General features: G+C 37.7%; 1 protein-coding gene across 1 annotated transcript in view; it reads left to right on the top strand.

The window, feature by feature from the left end:
• Positions 1–8: 8 nt before the first annotated feature.
• The window catches only part of il12ba (interleukin 12Ba), a gene marked incomplete at both ends in the record, with an annotated part of 55,844 nt that continues 33,776 nt past the window's right edge, over positions 9–22,076 (top strand). The window contains 2 exons of the mRNA XM_079250188.1: positions 9–111; positions 1,289–1,690. Coding sequence (XP_079106314.1) covers positions 9–111; positions 1,289–1,690 — 505 coding nt within the window. The remainder of the gene's footprint in view (positions 112–1,288; positions 1,691–22,076) is intronic.

Genomic DNA, 22,076 nt, shown 5'->3' with positions numbered 1-22,076 from the left:
CAGCATACATGAATGAGTTCCATGACACCAACTTTGCAGACCAACCTCCTCTCACAGCCTTTGAGGAAGTTAATGCGCATGCAATGGAACCTGTCAAACTTCTGTCTCTTGGTAAAATAATGGAGATAAATGTAACCTATCTATTCCCAGTGACGAGCCTTTGTTATCTTAGACTAAACTTGTCCTCTTTGTTTTTTGTTTTAGATAAGTAAGCACATCTTTCTCTGTTGTTGTTTATTTTCTTTCTCTCTGTTTTGTTATTTCCCTGTCAGTTGGTCCCTTTTGCAAAACAAGGGACAAGCATTTTAGCTTGTTATCATAGATGCTATCACTAATATTTGACCTATTTCTGCATATCTGGGGGACGCCCATACAGAATCTGACACATACACAAATGCATCAAAAGAGAGCTGTTTTATTTATTCTGCTTTGACCAAATGAAAAAAAAAGGTTGGACCAGTCGATACGAATAAATATGATAAAATGGAGTAAAAGTCCAAAATGTTAAAAATAAGTCAATTTGGTTTATCCTTTAATTGGATTCCATCTTGACTATTACTTTAAAATAAAAAAATAAAAAAAAATTTAAAAAAAATATATTTAAAAAAAAAAAACTTGATCAGATTTGCCTAATGTGAACCAGTCTGGAGTTTGGTCTGGTTCAAACATCCAACATGTGTTACCTAAAATGTTTCAAAGGGAAATTTTTAAGGAGAATCAATGATGAAAAAGATTTTTTTTTTTTTTTAACCTGTCCTGTCCAGCATCTCAACGTACAGAACAACAATCTGTGTGCCATATTTTTACCAGACAGATTTGCTCTGTCAAGGGAGACATCTCATGTATACGGCTGCCCTTGATAATATAAATATATTTTTATTATTATTATTATTATTTTTTTTTTTTTTTTTTTTTTTTTTTTGTAAACATCATCAGTCTTGATATGCCCATGCTGGACCTGGCACGGGATGAGGAAAAAAAGAAGTTGAAGGGAGAGAAAGAGCGAGTAAGAAAAGAAAGACGTGTCTAAGCTGCTAAAGTCACAGTATTTGCAAAACAATATAAACTACTACAGTACTGCAATAAAACAAGATATAAGTAGAATAGTGACAATATGCAAAATAAATAAATAAACAAATAAATAAATAAAATAACAATTACAATACCAACCGTTATCAAACACACCTACAGAAAATCATCCGCAACATTTAGTATGAAGTAGATGGGAAGATAAGCGCTTTGTGGGCGTGCACGTTTGAGTGTTCAACCTGTGACCATGCAATCAAAGATCAGCTGAGTGCTTGTAGGGGGAGCGCGACTACGACCCGAGGTGTTGGGGAGGAGCCCAATGCCCCCAGGGCCCGGCAAGACACAGAGTCCAGGCAGTCAAAGCAGGGAGAGCTGCCGTCCCCTAAGCCCAGAGCAGAGGAAGTCCCCAGGCAGGCGCCCCCCAGCACGACGAGGCAGGGGCACCGAGTAGCACAGGGCTACGGCAAGCTGACCTGGCGGGCACCAGGCCAAATCACGGGCCGCACGGAGAGCCAGCACCCCACAGGCCCCAGGACTACCCGTATCCCCCCGGCAGAGCCCCAGCCTGCCCAGAGCAAAACCATCGTGGGCCGGCGCTACCACAATACCAGGGGCGGGAACCCCAATGACAAGGACATGTCTGTAGCCCACCCCCCACCAAGTAGAAAAAGGTATCTTTTCAGGCTTCTGTTCTGAAATGATCAGTTTGGAAACTCTTCCAAAGCTCAACCCTGACTGTGTAAAAGCTCTTTGAGTTCCTTTTTGGGTTTTGAAATCAATGTATTAATGCAGTCCATTTAACAGAGATATGACACCAGTATCTATGCAAATGTTTTATATCAAATACGTAGCTGCGTTAGAAACAACAAAACAAACAAAAGAAAGAAAAGGTAAAGCCACAATCAATCTTTATTAATAGTCACTGAAAGAAATTTTTACATATCCATGTTCACCCAAGTGAACTTCTGTGAGTGTTTTGCATGAAATAAAAATGAAAGAAAATTCAGTAGCAGGATATTAAATGTTATGTTTCTATCTAAACTGGCAAATATGTCAACATATTGATGAATTAAAAGTGAACTAATGTTCATCAATTGTTGATCAAATAGGGGTCAAGTAATCACATAAATCTACATTAAAATTATCATCAGTTCATGATGATTAATTGAGTCAGGTGTGTTGCAACACAGATACATGGAAAACCTGCAGGATAGTGTCCCTCGATGACCGAAGCTGGACAGCCCTGGATTGCATGATGATTTTAGGCACATCACTTTGAATCCGTTTATTTTTGGAAGTTCTTCACACTTTGCATTTAGCCTGTTATGCTGACTGCTTCTGTAAGGCAAAATTTGTTTATATACTTTTCAGAGATTAAATATCTTGCTTCCCATTCGCTTTCAGTGTGGTGACAATTTACATTGCCAAACTGAATTTTGGGTTTGTTGCTTTGCAAGTGTAGTTTGGAGTGAAAAGTCACCAGTAGTTTCATTTTTTTAAACTGCACTTTTCAACAGAGACAGAGAAGGTGTCAGACAATCTAACTGCCTGACAAATTGTTTGTCTGATCTTGTGGCTGATTGTCACTACATCAGGCCGCCCTCTGTTGCACTTGAAATGTTGCCTCCATGTGAATCCTGCTTTGCACCTTTGCACAAACTTAAACTCAGACGGGGCTATTGCTAAAGCTAGCGCAGTTCATTTTAGAGCAAAACACATTTTTTAGTTTTAAATGAGTTCAACTTGTCATTTAGGGTTTTTCTTTTATTGCTTTTTTATTGTTATATCAAGCATGTGTTCATTATAAAGCAGGCAGATAAAGGATAGTTTAAAAGCTGTATTTAAATAGGGGTCACCAAGTCTGGAGCTTCCGGGTTACCATCCCGCAGGTTTTAGTGTTTCCCTGGTACAACACACCTGACCCAGATCAATGGCTCATGAACAGGCAGGTGCAGAAGATGATGTTGATGAGGAACCTTTTCATTTGAATCAAATATGTAGTACCAGGGCAACACTAAGGGAACATTCACATCAGCCTTTCTGATTCAAAGCTTAGTCTGTTTGCTCGGAAAGTCCACTTTGTTTGGGGAGCTGTGAATGCACCAAATAAATTCTGATTCGGACCAAAGAAGCAGATTGGTCGCCTACAAATGCAGATTCGGCCCGTTTCACTACAAATAAAAAGTCACTTCATGTTGATGCAGCATTGCATTGTGGGTAAATACATAGCGATCGCATTGGTAGTCCTCTGTCTTGTCTGTTGTTCATACTGCGGTCATTGTTGTAGTGTAATTCTGCAGTATACTTGCATAAGACAAAATAAAATATCCAAAACAACGATAGTTTTGTCTCCATGTTTAACTTGACAACAGAGTTTTCTTCTTGTCCTCTCATTTGCTAAATACAAGGGCAGAGCCACCTTTGGTGGGAATGGGGATATACTATTGTAAAAGTTTGGCACACTTGACCAAAGTGCAGCGAAAATGCAGTCTCTGTGTGAATAGATACACCCCACTACAACTGAGCCGAGTCCCCAATCAGACTGAGTTTAGCAGACTATCCTGATGTGAATGCACCCTAAATGGCTACCTCAATGGTAGCCATTTAGGACCAGAGTTGTGACCCATGGTGACCTCTGGTCTGAATTTTTTTATGTTAGCGTATTTTTAAGTGTTTTTATGGTCATATCAGGGATCTGAATGTTAAAGTGAAACTCAAAGGAGATTTTTGTATATTTTTTGCTCTGGTTTCTGTTTTTGGTTTCTGGTTTCTTTCTTTTTTTTTAAAAGAAAAATACAATCAAAACAACCCGTTGTTGGCTTTTCTTGCCTGCTGTTTTCCGATAACTTCTGTTGTGATTCTCAAACATTAATGAGCAGCAGTAATCTGGATTTAATGGCCTCATATTGCTATATAGGAGTTACAATGAATAAAAAGCAAATAAAAAAGGACATGCTTACTCTGATCCAGATTACACTGACTAAATAAATGTCCCAGTGTCTTTCAAACGTAATAAATCCTATCTGACACATTTGCTCTACAAGTCCCTGTATGGATTTATTTTCTGTGTGTAGCTAATAGTATTACACTCTTGTTAGATAATGCTCTCACAGAGCCTTTATTCCATGTTAGCGGTGGAACTGATGAAATTTTGATTTTCCTGTAAAGATGTCAAACCAAAGACAAAGAGGGTAAATCTTGTGCCTCAGCTCGATAAGGGAGAAAAACAGGTGATCAATGTAGCAAGCATGGAACTGAAATAAAGCTGGAAAAAAGGCTTTGCATCTACCAAACACATGCAGCTTAATTGAACAGCGACGCTATTATGTAATAGTAAACATCATGAGGTTGTTAAAATCCACTCACCCAAAGGCCTGTGTTTTCTCTCCGTGATCACGGGTTATTAGCTAGCCAGATGATTATCGTTGTGTTCAGTAAATTTAGTGTGCTGGGAAATACATCTAGTGGCAAAAACAAAGTCAAACTGTTATCATTTGTTGAAATGAAATATTTTGGTAAAAGTGAGTTTAAAAGACTCAAAAGAAAATTTCTGAATTGTAATTGATGGACAGACATGTGGATGAATGGATTAATTGGGTAAATAAATAAATAATTAACAATAAATAAGCTGACAACCTGTTTGGAAGTTTGTTGCTTGCAGAAATAGTGTAGCTCCTGACGTCACCATGAACAAATCTGAACGTCATTTTTGTAGCTTGGCAACAACTGGCTGTTGATGACACATCAGCAGGTTTCAGGTAAACTTCTGCAGCTGAAACTCGCAGATAACAGTTTAACAGATGCAGAAACTTTCCCTCTCAGTCGTCTATTCTAGATCATACAACCTGATGTAAACAGGACTGTGATCTAATGGCCTTTACTTCTCACTGTTTCTGCCTCTGACTGTATGCAGTTCCTGTTCCTGTCAGTGCTCCAGACTGGTCTCTTTTATTTGTCGGTGTCTCATATCCCTGCTTGTGACCAAAAAAAAAAAAAAATCTTAAAACTTTCTCCAGCTATATCCTTCACCTCTTTACTTCAACTATCCTGGATTTGGGGTTTCAGTCTGGACATTACCTTGGTTTTGGAGAGCTCAATAACTTCCATGTAAATGCAAATGCTTGTTCTGATTACTCATCATACGTGACAAAATTACCTTTAGAAATCATTTAATCCTCAAAGACCACTGCTGCTGCATTGTGTTAAAAAACTGCTGTTGGAAAGTTGTTCCAGGTATTTAAGCGTTAAGAAGCCCTTCAGGATGCAAAATGGCAACATCCCCTTAGGTGCACAGTTACAGGTAAAAATAGGAGATTACTTTTTTTTATATACATTTGCTACAGTTCATCAGACATAGATGCTTTTTTTTTTTCAGAATCGCATTCCTCCACAAGTATACATCGACTATAATTCCAACAACTCCAACACAGGCATGTTTTCACAATTATGACCCTTAAAAACATGCAATACAAGTTAACTCCAAACACTGTTCATTAAATTACATTAAACCTTACCCATTTACTTTAACTATCAAAACAACCAATACCAATAAAGTAGAGACTATCCCTCCACCCCCCCGCTCCCCCACCACCATCCTCTGCACTTGGTGAGTGCAGCAAACTAATTAAGCTCAGCAGTAATACAAAACAAACAAAAACAATGAAACAAACAAATGGTATTATTTGGATGTACATGTTTGAGTGTTACATCAAACTAAGCACCTGCTTGTATGTGTGTGTGAGTGAGTGTGTGTGTTTGTGGTTGGGGGAGAGGGGCAGTGGGGGGGTTGGGGCTGCATCTCCCTCACAAATCCCAATATCAAAAGATTCAACGTGTTCTTTTACATCATGAAGCTCATTAAAAGATATTTAGAAAGTACAGAAGCCAATCCATCCACTTTATGTACACATTTAGTCCAGGAAAATTTCCCCTTTTTATTAGCTGGCAGCTGAATATGCTGGTGCCTTGAGAAACACCCCCTTGTGCTTTTCCGTGACATTTTCTGACATTAATTAGACTTGATGGGAGTTATAACATGTTTATCACTGTCATCTAGGCAGATGCCTTAACTGCAGCAGACAGTCATGACAGACAGGCAAGACACATTAGTGGGTGAATCTGACAAAGGATTAGCTCTTCAAAAAAATCAGGCAGAACCCATAGTTAAAAAAATAAGTAAGAGTGCCCTCCAAACTTCCCTTTGCTATGGTTTTACCCATGATGATTAGCTGCAGCACTGAGTCTTTTCATTTCTCTCCTAACTTTTGTATTTGAGCTGCAGCCAAAGCTTAACTTCTGCCTGACCTTTTATCAATACTGCTCCCCTCATTCTTGGCTTGATGTAACAAGCTCTAAAGACTTCAGTAATAAAATCCACTTAATTTACTAACCAGACTATGCAATGACAAATATCACACAGTAATTATTTCCATGACTTTTTTTTCAATCTTGACAAGCATGAACAGAAAATTGATCAGAATTTGACAGACCAATAAAAAAAGACAAAACTCAACTCGATGCTGCATTCAGATAAACTCTAACATTACTATCAATATATTCTAATTTATGTATTCTAATATTACTGTATTCTAATGTTACTCACTGAAATGTCTCTGCATGTGCAATACTACTTTTTGCAAACAATATGGGCCTGAGTGAGATAAAATCCCATTTATGATAATGGAAATTTGACTTTTAGAAGTTGTAAGCCTAATTTTGAGGCGTGTGTGTGATGCAGTCTGATCATAATTCATATGGTGGTCTGGCTTTTTTCCTCTTGTCTGGCAAGGAAGATGTGGATTAAAAAAAGAGAGAGAAAATGAAAAAAGGGAAGTGTTCACTGTTAATTTTAGGCTGCTAAACCATACGTTTGGGAGGTACTCTTTGGTCTTGTTGCTTTGCTTTCATTTTTAGTTCCTCTTTTTTCTTCTAAAAGCACACAGTGTACTATATGAAGCCATGTGTGAAGTCAGTGACATGTGTCTATAGCTTAGCCGGTGCCAGTCACACTTTGTTCTGCAGTATTGGAAATGTAGGCTCTGTACTCAACAAGGCCTTCATTTGTATTTAAAAGAAGAAAGGTAATATCTTGCTTGATTTGTCTTGTTTTGTAGAAAAAGTACTGAACCTTGGAAACATCTGGACAGATGTGAGTTTGACATATGTCATACATAACCTCTGGGGTATGTGCTCCTAAAGTGAAAATAAACATGGCTGTTCACTGGCAGGCTCTCGCTGAAGACTGAAAAACAGAATACCATTGAAACAGAGTGGATACTGCAGAAAAATATCAAACCCAGCGATGATGATTATTTATAGAGCATCAAAGATTTGTCAGACTCTTTAAGAATTGCAAAAATTCTGTTTCTCTCCACGGTGCTGGATTTTTTGAGGGGTTTGCTCAGATACTAATTCCGTACATGTCTTTGAAACTGCATGCGTGGTAACTCTCTGAAATGCCTGCGAATGTCACCCAGAAAGCACATAGTTAATAGTATTGTAAGTATCCTTATAAGCTACAAATGAAAATTTTCCACATCATCCTTCAGTTGTTAAGCAACACTGTATTGCAGGTATTTCTTCTTGTTTGGGAGTAAAATAACTTTTGATAACATTTGATAACTCATATAATGCAATTCTTATTTGATTGTTATCTGACTCATTAATTAGTCAGCTAGTCAATCAGACTACCATTCTCCAGTGTTAGAAACAAGAACTAAACATTTGTAGTACGTGTGTGCATATGAAAAATGTAACAGAAGATGCAAACAGAACAAGGTACAAATTACTGATGTCCTCACGTCAGGTTTTCGGCCTTGTATTACTATTTGTTCTGTTCTTGGGGAGAGGATGACAGCTGCTGTCCAAGGCTTTGCAGAGCATATGGACTGCTTTAACGTTTTGCTATATTTGTTCATTTTCCTGGTTTTCTCTGCAATAAAATTCCTTTGAATTTGCATGCTTACCTGAGCATTAATCATTCTATTCTGGAGAGAAATGGGGAACATTTTACAGATTACACATATTAAACTCTGACTACAGCCAACATCGCTAACACACTCGTGTTTGGTTTGATGCTGAGAATAGTTGTAGAACAGTGTATCAGCAGACTTTCAGTTTAATTCAATATATTTTGATGTACAATTTAGTTTATTTCAGGGCACTTCACAAATAAAACCATTTCAATCCAGGTTTGATTAAACAAAGCAATGCTGCAATGTCCCTTACTGAGAGTAGTGTAGCTAAAGAATCTGACAGATCACAGAAATCGTCAATTAGACTAAATATTTATGTGATTTATGCAAAGATTAGATTCTCCAGTCCTGATCATGGAGTGGGGTGATAGTGAAGGAAACCAACCTTTAATCAGCAGAACTAGACAATGCCAGATGGACATTAACCATGACCAAAGCCAAAGTTTTAAAGCCAGCCAGTCAGTCTGCATCCACAGCAAACATTACAGCTGTTAAATTGCAGTTATTATTGAACTGGAAACATGACATTCCTCACTAAAATTACATTATGTATTAATATGTGCCTTAATATTAAAGAAAGAGCTTTGCTAAGTGAAGATTAATATAATAGAAACTTTGTTTATCAAGAATAAACATCAGCTTTAAGCAGTCAACCAGTTAATTTTTAACAAATTATTGTTTATTGCTATTCAAATCCACCGGAATAACATCAAATGTATAAATAACATGTCAACTCTATTCCTATTTCAGCCCCGAACGTGTTTAAGTGATGAGAAGATGGTAGCAAAAACACAACATAAATCTGGGTTCATAAATGTCACTCCAGTGTCCACATGATGAAAACAAGGCTTAAACTCTTCTATGAACCCATTATAGTTGTGGATAGGCTGCAATTCAATAAAGTTAGGTGTCCCAGATATTATGGAAATTATGACAAAAAAAAATCAAAGCCATGTGTAATTTTTGTGTTACTGTGTGTACAACTAAAGTGCTGAAATAACCTGGTAAATGTTGGAGGGGAAATATTAAACTAATTTTCAGGGATATTTGGTATGTTACAATGACAAACTACCTTTTATGATTTAATTAAAAAAAAAATCTGCATTATAAATAAATCACTAATACAATGCAACAGAACTATGAGATTAAAAAAAAGGGGGGGGTGGGAATGAACCCTATCATCAGTTAGTTGTCATGATTTATATTGAATTTGTGAGGCTGTATCTTCAGATGTAGCTTAATAATGAGATGCCAGTGATGTGATGTAGGCATGCTTCTCTGGCTGCCAGGTCTAATGGAAGGTTTTGCCAGTTTAGTTCAAATTAGACTATTTATTTTTGTTAAAATATATTAGCACATTTAAAAAATGATCCATGCTCAGGCTAAAGCTGTATGTCATTACATCTTTATTGTCAGTGCATTTTACTATAATCTGTTCAAGTAAACTATTCTCATCTGCAATCTCTAAATAACCAGTAGTGCCGGGGGACGATGTCGTGACATATGCGTCCCCTGTGATTTAGAATTACAAGAATCCAATCTGCACTCACCATGGACAAGGGCAGAGCAAACTAAGCTCCAACTAATTACACACAACCCTGCTGTGACCTTCTTTGTACTCGTTTTGGTTCCTCTGTCCTTGGTCTGAAGAGGTTGAAACCCTAGTCTAGCTTAGTATTGAAAGGGCAAAGGTATTAGCTCTTTGGTTATGTCATGCTGACATCATCAATATATCCCCATGACACGCAACTCATACAAATCTAAACCATGAATCAGACACCTTGGCCTTTCATCCTCCCTTCTTTTATTGTCTAACCCATCTTTCCTCATTACAAATGCTGCCTACATGAGTTGGGCCCTTTCAGTGATTCGCTACAACATTGATCGGACTCAGAACTGACCATCTTACAAATGAGTTGCACGTATTGTTAAAGATTTTTGAGCAGTAACAACCAGACTGGTTTTAGCTTTCAGAAATGAATGTTACATGATGACTCCTGATGATCTGGGTTGCTCTCTTTGCGTGCATGAGCCACAAAACACAGAACAATCAATCTTAGTTCAGCTTTATGTTAAGAAAAAAACATAGAACCTAAAAAACAAAACAAAAAAACTAAAAAAAAAAATAAAAAAAAAATACAGACATGCTTTGTGATGCAAAAAAGAAAAAGACAGAAATTTTAAGTTCTGTTGTCATTACTCACTTTGTCACATTCATATATTTATAAAAGAAGTACTAAAGTGCCAAAGGTACTGTTGCTCAGGCTGGGTGGGAGGACATTACATAACTTGCCAGTGTTTTCTTATGATGATTGATTACTCTCAGAAGCCAGTTCTTCAAGCAAATGCCTCCCACAAAAAAACAAAAAAACAATACCCTTTCAGGCTCCCTGCAGTTACAATTGTCTCTTAGACCGTGTACAATAGGATGACAGCAACTCTTTAGGAATTCACAGACATTTAAAAGAATAAATGACTGACTCTGTTTTACATATTCATTTAACTATGTTTAAAAGCCTTGTGTCTTGCCTCCACAAACACACCCAAACTTCAGCTGTGCCCAGTGATCAAACATGTGATGACTGGAGAGCTTATGTACGCTGTACTTCATTATCAATCAGATAAAAGCCATCAGAACAGGGATAACGCTGCCCATTTAAACTGCAACAAAACGGATGATTAAAACATGGTTTAATGATACTGAAGATGATTTGTGATGATGATTTGAGGCCACAGTTAGGAATATCCTCAATAAACCACATGGAAATGACGTCAATGTCACGACTAAATGTGTGATAAATTGTGTCAACTTTTGTGTGGCGAGCATCCACATCATAAGAACAGTGAGGCATTTTCGCAATAACAAGCCAAGGATCACCAGTAAACTGAAAAAATTGTTAAATGTCTGAGGAATGACTTTTGAAACAAGGTATTACTGAAGGCAACACATAAACAGCACAAAATAAAGATTCAAAAGGAATGAAAAAGATAATGGCCTTCAAGTTAACAGGAACAAAACTGATCAAATGACAAAGTAAATGAAATGACCAGTCTGTATCACCAGTCAAGTAATCCTCAAGCAGGACCTTATCTGGAGCATTATCTCCTCTAAAGCTGCTAAAAAAAGACCAAGCAGGGGCTGCACTGCTTGATATTTCACAGAGCTCGCTGATATCCTTCTATTGGTGCTCCACTGAGAACATCTTCATTTGTTGTATTAGTGTGTGGTTCATCAGCTGCACAGTCGCTCATGAGGGAAGCTTTCCAGATGGTCATCAAAACAGCTCAGAAGATCGCCAGCTGCTGTCTCCAAACACTAGAAGAACTACACAGTTCCTTATACATCAACAAAAGCACACTGCATCATTAAAAACAACTCACGTCTTGGACACACTGAACTGCTGTCCTCAGGCAGGCGTTACAGAAAAATAAAGACAAGGACAAACAGATTCAAAGCAGTTTTTATCCACCTGCAGTCACCATATTCAGTACTGAAAACACATCTAATGTGCATTATATATTGATAAGGGATCCGTGCAATACAGAATGTATATTTGTGTGCGACTGATGGGTTTCTGCTTGTTTTTTATTTCATTTTTAGTTCTGTTTTTAATTGTATGCTTTATATAAAATTTCCCTTTGATGTATTGATTGTATTATATTTTAAATCTTGTTGTACTAGTTACAATGACAAAAAAAAATTCTATTCTAAACCTTCCATAAGCCCGCAGTTTTCCTGTCACACCTCCACTCTGTCACCATGCAGCTTAGACACAGCCGCACCAGGAAACACTGAGATTGCCTCTTCCTCCACCTTTATTCTGTCTGTCTCCCACAGGCAGATGAGGAAGCAACAGGACAGACTGAACTGGGACTGGCTTTAGGTCCAGATGGTGTTGGTCTCAGGACTCTGAAAACCTGTGCTTAACTTTGTTGGATTCTACAGCAACTTTTAACACTATCATACAAAGGTTCCTGTGTTGTTGAAAACAACTTGCCAAGTTCTACTAATAAAAAAAAAATATCTATCTGCACTAAATGTGCAGGTAGATGGCTAGTTATGGGTAGTCTAGCCCAGTGTTTTTCAACCTTCTCTGAGCCAAATCAGACTATTTTTCACCTAAAAGTCACAAGGCACATCACAAACCAAAATGTTTAAAAAAATATTAAAATAAAGTCCATCTCGTCAAAGCCTCTTGAAAAGAAATCAAATAAACACAAGAAGAAGGAATTTTATTTCTTTCACTGGGCCCTGTTTGGATGAACACAGAGCTGTTTTTTCAGACCAATTAGGTAAAATTGGATAATTTCTCAGGGCACACTACACAGTGATTAAAAAACACTGGTATAGCCATCCATTACTTATGCAGCAATGAGGACGTCACCTGATGCACTGAGAAGTACCTCGCTCTATTTTGCTAATATATTAATGTATAAATATATGACAATATTTCCGTCTCTAACTTATTTCTCCTTTTTTCAGCAGGTCTTCCTGAATAAGTGCAGTTGTACATGTTGTTCTGTCTTTCCTGTCCTCTCCACCCTAACCAGTCGAGGCAGATGGCTGCCCTCCCTGAGCCGGGTTCTGCCGGAGGTTTTCTTCCTGTTAAAAGGGAGTTTTTTCCTTCCCACTGGCACCTCGTGCATGCTCAGGATGGGGGATTGGATCAAAGTCATGATTCGATGCAATCATTTGGTTTCTATTATAGGCTGAATTGTCTTGAAATGATATGTACGTAAAGTGTCCTGTGATGACATTGTTGATGACATACAAATAAAGCTGAATTGAATTGACTTGAATTAAATTACTACACACCCATTTTCTCCACATCTTATATAATGAAAGTGCTTCAGCTTTTTAGCATGTAAACACCTTTCAGTACCTATTACAGTATTTTTAGTATCGAATCAAAGATAGCATCATACTTGCTTCAGCAAGTCCACTAGCATTTGGACAAATCAAGTAGTATGATGAACATCACATTCTTTGATTTTTCCAGTGCTTTAACAAAATTTATTCTGCACATTTATGTTAGAAACTTTCACAACCACCTGTAGGCTTTTTATGGTTACCAAAAACTTATTCTCTGAGAAGGTAGTTGACAGGTAAGGAGCACCACAGGGGACTGGATTCTCACCATTAATCTTCAGTTGAACACACGAGGCTTTTAATGCAACTCTGACTTGCAATGAAAGCCTCAGATGATTGCAGCTGTGTGTTATCAGTGATGAACAAGAAACTCAGTTTATTGACTGGTCAATCAATTTGCGGGATGGTATGTAAACAATAACACATCCTAAACACAAACAAAACAACAGAGATGACTGTATTTTGGATGAACAGGCACTGGGAGTTCAGCTGGAAAACAGACTAGACTAGAAGTACGGCAGTTGAGATCCTTCACTGTCTGCACCTAAATGTTGCAGTTTCTTTAAGTCTACTGTGAAAAATGCAATCTGCCTTCCCTTCAGGGGTTTACTATAGTAGCTTTCATTTTATTTAATTTGAACTTCAAGTGTCACAAAGTCAATATATCTAAAAGGAATGAAAGAATACAAAAAGAAACAGAAAGGGACCTGATTGTAACATAGCTTTAAAACCATTTATGTTTGACATTATCATCCTGAATTTTCCTTTTTCCACAATCTGACATGAAGTTTAATTGTTCAGTTGAGTCTCAAGGCTTTTGACGGCTTAACAAAAGCTTCAAGATAATGTTGCTGCACCATGGTGACATTTTTGAGCTTATAATCCACATTTATGTCACATAACATTAAGCTGAGGGTGAAGGATAATCATGTAGTGTTAAACAATTCCAAGCAGACACAACTAAGTTAATGGAAGGTGAATATCCTAAGATAAGCCATAGTCAGCACTGTGTGCACCATGTGTTATTATAGACTGGACTTGCATTAACCTTGCTGTTAACCCCCCTCCCTCTATTTCCTTGTGGCCTGGGGTCAGTTCCATGACCCACCCTTTTCTCTTGTTCTCTGGCCTTCATCATACACACACACACCCAACCACGCGACAGTTCCCGTTTGCGCAGACACGGTGAAAGGAAACTACAAGTCGAGCCACTGTTAATTCTCTAAGGCTCAACAATGGAGCAAAGTGTGAGAAGAGAACAGATGAATTATCCTTGTTCAGTTGGACAACACAGGTGATGTAAGTGATCAGCCATTAGATTATATTTTTACCATTTGATTAGTAATTAAACTTAACCAACTCTTTCTTCTTTCCAAAAAGATTTGCAAAAATAAAATTAAAAATGAAGTTGATGTAATCTTTACTATCAGGTCTATAAATGTCACTTATCATCATAAGTTTAATTAGTCTAAATTGGGCATTATTGACCCGTCCTGTTAATTAAAGAGATTTTGCTGTTGCTTCAGGTGCTTCATGTAAAGTCTGACTCATTAGAAGTTCATGATGCATAATGATGACCTGCTAAAGAAATTACAGCATGGAAGCAGCAACATCACGTGATGGTTACTGCATCCCACCTATAGTAAAAATGAGTAATATAAAAATATAGTTGTTTACTTCTAACTTCAACCCTGGACATCATCTCTAATTAAAAGCTATTTCTTTAAACTCCTGACCATAGCCATCTGCTGCAAGAGATGTGTTGTATATTTTCTGATTCTGAAAAGGAAAAAAGGGAAAATCACGTCTTTTAAGCTTGTGTTTCCTGCTATATATGTTTTCTGACCCATGACTCAAAATGAAATTCCTTTGATTCCTTTAAAAAAACAACAGAACAAAACAACCAGACCTTCTTCCAACCCTCACATTCCACTAAAGATGTGAAGCCTTGGAAATCCTGAAAGCACAAAGCTCTTCATGTCAGAATATAACCACTTCAAATATAACCTCCAAATACGAGTCTATGCTTTAGAGTAAGCATGCACAAATGAGAGAGCTAAGAAAAGTTAAAGCAGCAAGAAACATTTATAATTCAAGTCTATAACACCATTTATTTACAATTAGGAAAACTAAGAAGCCTTGTGCCTTTATTAATGTGGGTAATTAAAATAAGAATTTGTCTTTTTCTCAGTGATAGATGGAGATTTTTTTTATCATAATCTAACGGAAAATAAAAAACTGCATGTCATCTTTAACTGGGATGCGGGAATCAAAATAACATTAATTGCACTCGGGTATCAGAGAAACAACAGATCATGCTCTCAGTTCATTAACCATGGTACAATTTGTTTTATATCATTAACCTTTTCACAAGTTTCACAGCAAATGTCAGGTCATGGAGATTCACAATGATGCAAGAAACCCAGTCAATACCTGTGGAAATTAGAATCATCTGAACCTTCCCCCAGCAGAAACTGCTGAAGCATGTCAACAGGTTTTAAAGTTTTAGCTCTCAGAAATGTTTTCAGCGACTGGAAAATGATCTGTATACTTTGGAAATCGATCAAAAATGACAAAGTAGTTGTTAAAGTAAAGAACTCTCTCGGTTAACACAAATGGTTTTGAAAGTTCTTTATTTGTTATGACTTTGCGATTTAAAGGAATCAACGAACAGGACAAATTATATGTTTATGTGGTGTTTTTTTTTCTCCGCATCTCCAGTGTGACGAAGTTGCATTTGGAAACATGTCCAAGTGATTAATGACCTAAGTGTGTAAATACTGCTAAATTCAAAATAATTTATACCCATGTCCTACTTTGATAAACCCAAGCTCTTTCTCATTAAATAGTAGCAAAGCCTTTATTTACTATCACACATGTTAAATGTTTGTAATTATTAAGCTGTTTATATCAGAGCCGCTCCTCCTCTCAGTCTCATCATTTACAATGACTCTGGGCTACTTTGGAAACATGTTTCTTATTATCAACTTGTTGGACAGTTCGGCGCTGCCTGAGGCCAAGAATTTCTGCAAACTGCCAGGTGTTTTCCTCTTGAATCTTAATTCATTCCAGACCTCAATCCCAATGAGAGGAAACTGAAGACAAGAGTGTGATAGCAAGGATGCTTTCCAAATCCAAAAGACCTGAAAGAAGTCAGAGAAGCTAAGTGGGTAAAATCCCCATAGAGATGTAAAAAATGTTTGTTTGTAATTGTAAGAAGTGTTAGACTGGGAATGATGGCTTACTGGCAAGTAAAAGAAAAAAAGAAGACACAAGTCTTTTTTGTATAAGAAGTGGGAACAACAAACAGATGTCGTGTCATTTGCTTGTCATCATTTCTACATAAATTGAATATATTAATCAAATAAAAGAAATAAATATTTAGGATTGATCAAAATGTAGTTTGTTGTAGACTTTAAAGAAGTGATGCAGCTGAACATGCAGAGTATGTTGTGTTGGTACTAAGTTCAACTCTCCCACAGTTGATTGCCCAGTCAGTGGTTTAGCAGGACACACTTGTAACAGCAGCTATTTAATACCAGAATCGCCACATTGAGAAGTACAATTCTGTACAGTCAGAGTGAGTTATTTTAATTTCTAAGAAATGTAGAGAACAAGACAGTGGAAGTTGAGACATATGCAACAAAGTTTAAGAGACAGCTGTTAAACCAATTGGATATATGACATTCTTGTGATATCCCATAAGAACTCATGGAACGCCTTAAATGTCCCAGAGAGACACCGTCTGATTATTCTGTGGAGAACCTGGTGTCTTTCTTTGAGAAAGTGTTGACTGTGTCACTTTCTCTCTTCAAACAATTTGTTCATGAGAGCAAAGAGGAAGCCCACCCACAACCCTTTCAGCAGATGGAAATAACCTTTCCAGATTGTCCCTGTTGGAGATATAATTATCACAGCAGCCCTGGCTGTTAGTGGAAGTGTTCATCTGACCTCTTAAAAACCTTGCCAGGTCCCTCTGTGTTTAGTTTCTTATCATTACCAATACACTAAAACCTTGAGCAGGAAAGAAATGGCATATGGTTCCTGCTCACCTATACAGTGGGTGAGCTGGAGCAATAACTGTCACCTTATATGATGGTGAAAGTATGAGTTCTGCCAGTGATTTGGGCCTGAGTCATTTTGCTCTTTTTGCTTGGTTAAGTTATGCTGGTTCACTGCTTTGATCCTGGTTTACAATTTTTTTTTTTTTTTTTTACCCTCCACAAGGGGTGTCAGGGACTGGCAGAGCAGTTTAAAAAGGAAATACGTCTACAAACAGCAGAGTGTGACATATAATTTATTTTCTACCTGATGGTGAACTTTGGGTAAAAATATTGAGCCTAGCAGATGGACAGGAACTTGGCAAGCTTACATAAAGGACAGTCTTGTGGTTCAGCAGTGTTTAATGTTCATGCCAGTCAAAGGGGGTTCAACATGAGCTTTCTTTAGGGGGCTAGTGGTGAGGCTGAGTGAAGGGGTAAAGGATCCTGATCTAGTGTGGGAAAGTTTCTCAGCTAAACAGAGAAAGACATACTGTGGAATGAAAGAATGAGAGAAGCAAAGAGGTGTAGGGGGATAAAAGCTACAAATGTATTTCCTGGAGGCAGAGTGAATAGGATGTGAAATCCATCTACTCAAAAGGAAAGGGCACTTCTTGTGCAGGGAAACTGACATGAGTTCACTCTGCTGATACATGCAGTCCATGTTCCTGTTCAAAAAATGGAGGTAACACTACTTGTCCTGTTTTATTACTATTTTTCCTTTTCAGATGCTGTATGACAGGATGAAACCCTCAATACTCATAGATGCACCTGGAGCAGCAGACTTGTAGTGATGAACTTGGATTTTACACAGACAAAATACTTCACAAACGTCTGAAAGACTTAGAATCCCAGACAGGAATTAAGTCTACTTTAGTCTAAAATTTTCCTCTGATAGAGCTCCTTATTTAAGAGTAATTTTACTAGTTCACAGCTCACCTAAACCCATGTCTGGGAAGCAGCCTGAAAGACACCCATTATTACTCTGTTAAATTCTGATCTGTGGAAGCTTTTATGTAAACCCTGGCTGATGATGCCATATGATTTGACTCTGGAGACGCTTCCGAGTGGAGCTGTGAATGGGAAAGTGTGTATTTGTTATCACATGGTGCAGCTCGCTGCAGGGTTCGAAATCAGAGGAAAGGCTAAAGACAAGAACCACATGTGAAGAGCGGCAAAGGCATGGGAGCAACTCATTTAAAATCAGAAACATACAGGTGTGTGTGTGTGTGTGCGTGGGTGTACGTGTGTGTGGGTGTCAGCTAATGTAAATTCCAACCACATGCCTAACTCCTGGTCAAGTGTTGGTATGTCTATGCATGCCCGGATTTGTCTTATCTCCTTGTTCCTGAACACATGATAGCAGTAACTCCCAAGCTGACGCCATATGCGTTTCCACCAAATGAAACCTTGTACCACCGAGTGCCCCTGATAGCTGGCAGTTCAGACTGGGACAGCATGGGGCCAAAATTACTGTGGGCCAGACAAACTATTTATAAAGCTGGATACTCCTTATCACATGACAGTGCTTGAGAAGTTAATATCACAGTTTTAAGTCTGGGCATATACTGGTACGGAGTTTCCAGTTCTACTGTTTTACAATGATTTTAGCACTTTGAAAGTTTCTAATTTTCTGAATTATGCCTAAACCGCAACAGTTTCAGTGAAAATAATTCAGAATTATTAGTATTAGTATAGAAATGACACTGTTTGGAATGAACTGACCCTTTCATGCCAGAAGAGCATTTTGTCCTTAATTAATCCTTTTCTAAAGGTTTTCTTAAAGTCTAAAAGGAGCATGACACAGAAAAACAGGATAAACGTCAAAGGCTCTTTTTTTTAAAACTAAATATTAACACCACCTTCTGTGACAAGTATCATATGGTTAGAATAATATACATGACATCTAGATAAAATGCCTTGACATCAAGAGTCTTCAAACTGTGTTATACTGACAATTATATGTCTTGCAGACACCACCTCCTCCAGTATTTATGACCAAGAACACTATGTGATTCACCAGCAGGCAGGAATAGAAAGGTATGAACAGGTCTGGCTGGTCTGTTAGGTTCCTAGTATCTGAAACTAATCTGCAGAGTACCACAACTAAACTTTCAGGTGGCACACACCTCTAAATTATTCAACTGTTTAACTGCATTGCAACTGTGTGCAAACCATGTGGGCAAAACACACCATGCTTGCATGTGTACTATGCATCTCAACTACGTAAAGGCAAAAACAGAAACAGCTGCTGCTCTGATGCAGAGGAAATCTCTGCATTGGAAAGCTGCGTTTAATGAGGCCAACTCGGAACATGTGCTTGAGAGCTGCTCTTAAATTGGAGAGCGTTTTGGTAATTGCGTTAAAGAGATGCTCTTCTACCTCACGCTATCTTTCTTCCTGCAGGTGTCGAGCAGTTTTAAATTGCCCGCAGCAACTTTTCTTAGATAACAAGCAGCGCCAAGGAGTTCACTGGACGAGAACGAGGAAAAACAGCGTTGGTCATAAGACTATGAACGAGAAAGACACCTTAATAAATGTTTTCATCTTCAAAGTTATTGGTTGTAAAGTCAGAAGTTGAACTTGGGTGCTTTATTTTCATCTCAGTGTGCACTTGCAAAGATGCTTAATGATAGGAACTTGCCTCTGGCCATTGTGTGTTTCTGCCAGTACTAATGATGCTTTATTAAGAAAAAAAAGGCCTTGCTCTGAGGTTAAGGGATGCATGTGTTGTCTGAGATAAGTAAATGTTTTAATTATTGTTATGACACTGTATTACATGTAGAAAGGGCCTTAAATGCCTCTGTTTGGACAGCTTTTGGAAGTAACTAGTGTAATTGCTGTGGTTGGAAAAGGAAAACACAACACCTCTTTCACAAGCTTTTTCCTTAAATTGATTTGCAGATTCGGTTGTGGATGAGGATGACTCACCCCTTTCTTTTTCGCTAACCTTTATTGCTGTTGCGCCTGGTTACCATGCCCACTTAGAAGCACACTGAGAGCAAAGGGTTAGGTAAAGACATGCTCTGCTTCTGTCTTCCTTTACTTAAGGGGAAGCTAAAAAGCCAAAAGACAAAAGAGCAACAATTAAAAACTCCCTGAGCAGAGTAGGGTCTTGGTGGAAAGCTTGGGGGAAATGGGGCTTTAACTAATCTTTAAATAAAAGAGATGTCATAAAATTCCCATTTAAATGTAGCCATTAGAAGGACAAAAAGCATAACATTTTACATCAAGATGCACTTTAACTGTTAAATGTGTTGAGGTGCAGAATTGTGTTTGAACGAAGTCACTGTGTAATGCAGCACAATCAATTAGAAATCACTTTCCGTTTTCTGTCCACCGAAAATCAAAGCAAAGGCTGATTTACATTTTCAAGTCATATCACAGGATAATGGCAATTAACAGATGCCCTATTCTGGGAGCAGACAGAGAACATTGGATGCTCTCTGGGTACGTGCACTGTCTCCCCTCCACTCTAGACAATAAGAGCCATGAAAAGCTGGAGGCTATTAACTTGGTAAGACTTCAAAATGAGCTCCACAACAAACTGCAGTAATACTTAGCTATACTAGGTTTGCATTTATGCTTCAAAATGTCAAGATTATTCTTATACATTTTAGTTGTTCTACCGTATTTTACACTGTTAAATACATTTAGCACTGTTTTAATCTTTTGGATGTAAATTTAAACTATTATCTCTGTGTCTTAAATAAAACAGCTGCTGGTCAAGAAAACATGAAAGTATAAAAAGCATTAAAAATGTTTAACCATTTGAGCCATGACTGCTTTTTTGGGCTCATGCTGAAATTAACATTCATACTCCAACAAGTATATATTTGTCTGTGACTGCAGGGTCTATTTGAAAACCATAGAAGTCATAGTACAGACAGCAAGATGTTTAATTATCATGATGTGTTACTGGTGAAGAAACAAATATGCTATCCAAACAAAATGTTCATTTTGGTAGTTTGGCAGCATTTTGGCTCAAAGTCCCACAATAGGGCTTGGACGCCATTCTGGGATGTTGTGGCCATGTTGATGGCCTCACTGATGTAAATAAACAGCAGCATGGTTGCACCAAGTGGACACAGAACGTGAAGAAAAAGAAAAAGATGTCAAAATGGAAAATGGAATGGATAAAAAGGAAATGGAATTTACGGGGACACGTTAAACAAGGAAGCCAGGGACTGGAGTTTGGAAAAGTTAAACATTACTAATAGTTTGGATCCACATGAAATTCTTTAGAAAGAGTTGAGTACCAACAAGAACCTGTTTTTTCCCAATTGAGTAAATCAACTAAACAATTCCAAGACACTATGAAAATATATTTTTGTGGAGAATCTGACATTTCCATTTAACTAATCGTTGGGTTAGAGTGGAGAATTATGAGTGGTTTCCCCAACCACACGTCAGAAGGGGACATTTCCCAGGCTTTCAAAGTACCCTATACTGCACTTCATAGAAAGATGACATCTTCCTCAAGTGATCCTGGAGACAAATACTGTTGGAGCAGATTAAAACAGGACAGGTGCCTCCATGATCTTCCAACAACTGGCTGACTTTATTAGATTGACATTTATAATAAAAATCTAAATCTGAAACTGAAAAAAATCTCACCCTAAAAATGATATAATACAGCAAATCTATAAATGAATTTAGTCAGTCATCATCAGTGAGTCATTTTCAAAACTGCTTGGTCCAGATAAGTGTAGCGGGAAGCTGGAGCCTGGCCCAGCAATCACAAGGCTAGAAGCAGGATACACCTTGGACAGGTCGCCAGTCCATCACAGGACCACACAGAGAGACAAACAACCACTCATGCTCACACCCACTCCAGTATCCAATTAACCTAACATGCATGTGTTTTGATGGTGGGAAGCCAGAGTACCCAAAGTATATACCCTAATACTCATAAATCATACATACTCATAGAAATTTCCATTGATATAAAAATTTGATACATTTTGTTTTACTTTTAATATGAGTTTTTCAAAGTTCACAGTAAAAATGTGACTTAATTTTCAGCTAAAGTGTTTTTAAATTCAAATATTATATTAAAATTAATACACAGTATGGGTGTGATTTGGCCTTTAAAAGGTGTCAAACTTTTGTTCCAATGTGCTGTAAGCATAAAAAAAGTTTCAAATGAAAAATTGCCAGAGA

Source organism: Telmatherina bonti (assembly GCF_933228915.1).
Source record: "Telmatherina bonti genome assembly, chromosome: 12".
NCBI lineage: Eukaryota > Metazoa > Chordata > Actinopteri > Atheriniformes > Telmatherinidae > Telmatherina > Telmatherina bonti.
The sequence above is the reverse complement of the archived record's forward strand: the minus strand, read 5'-3'. Positions and strand labels throughout refer to the sequence as shown.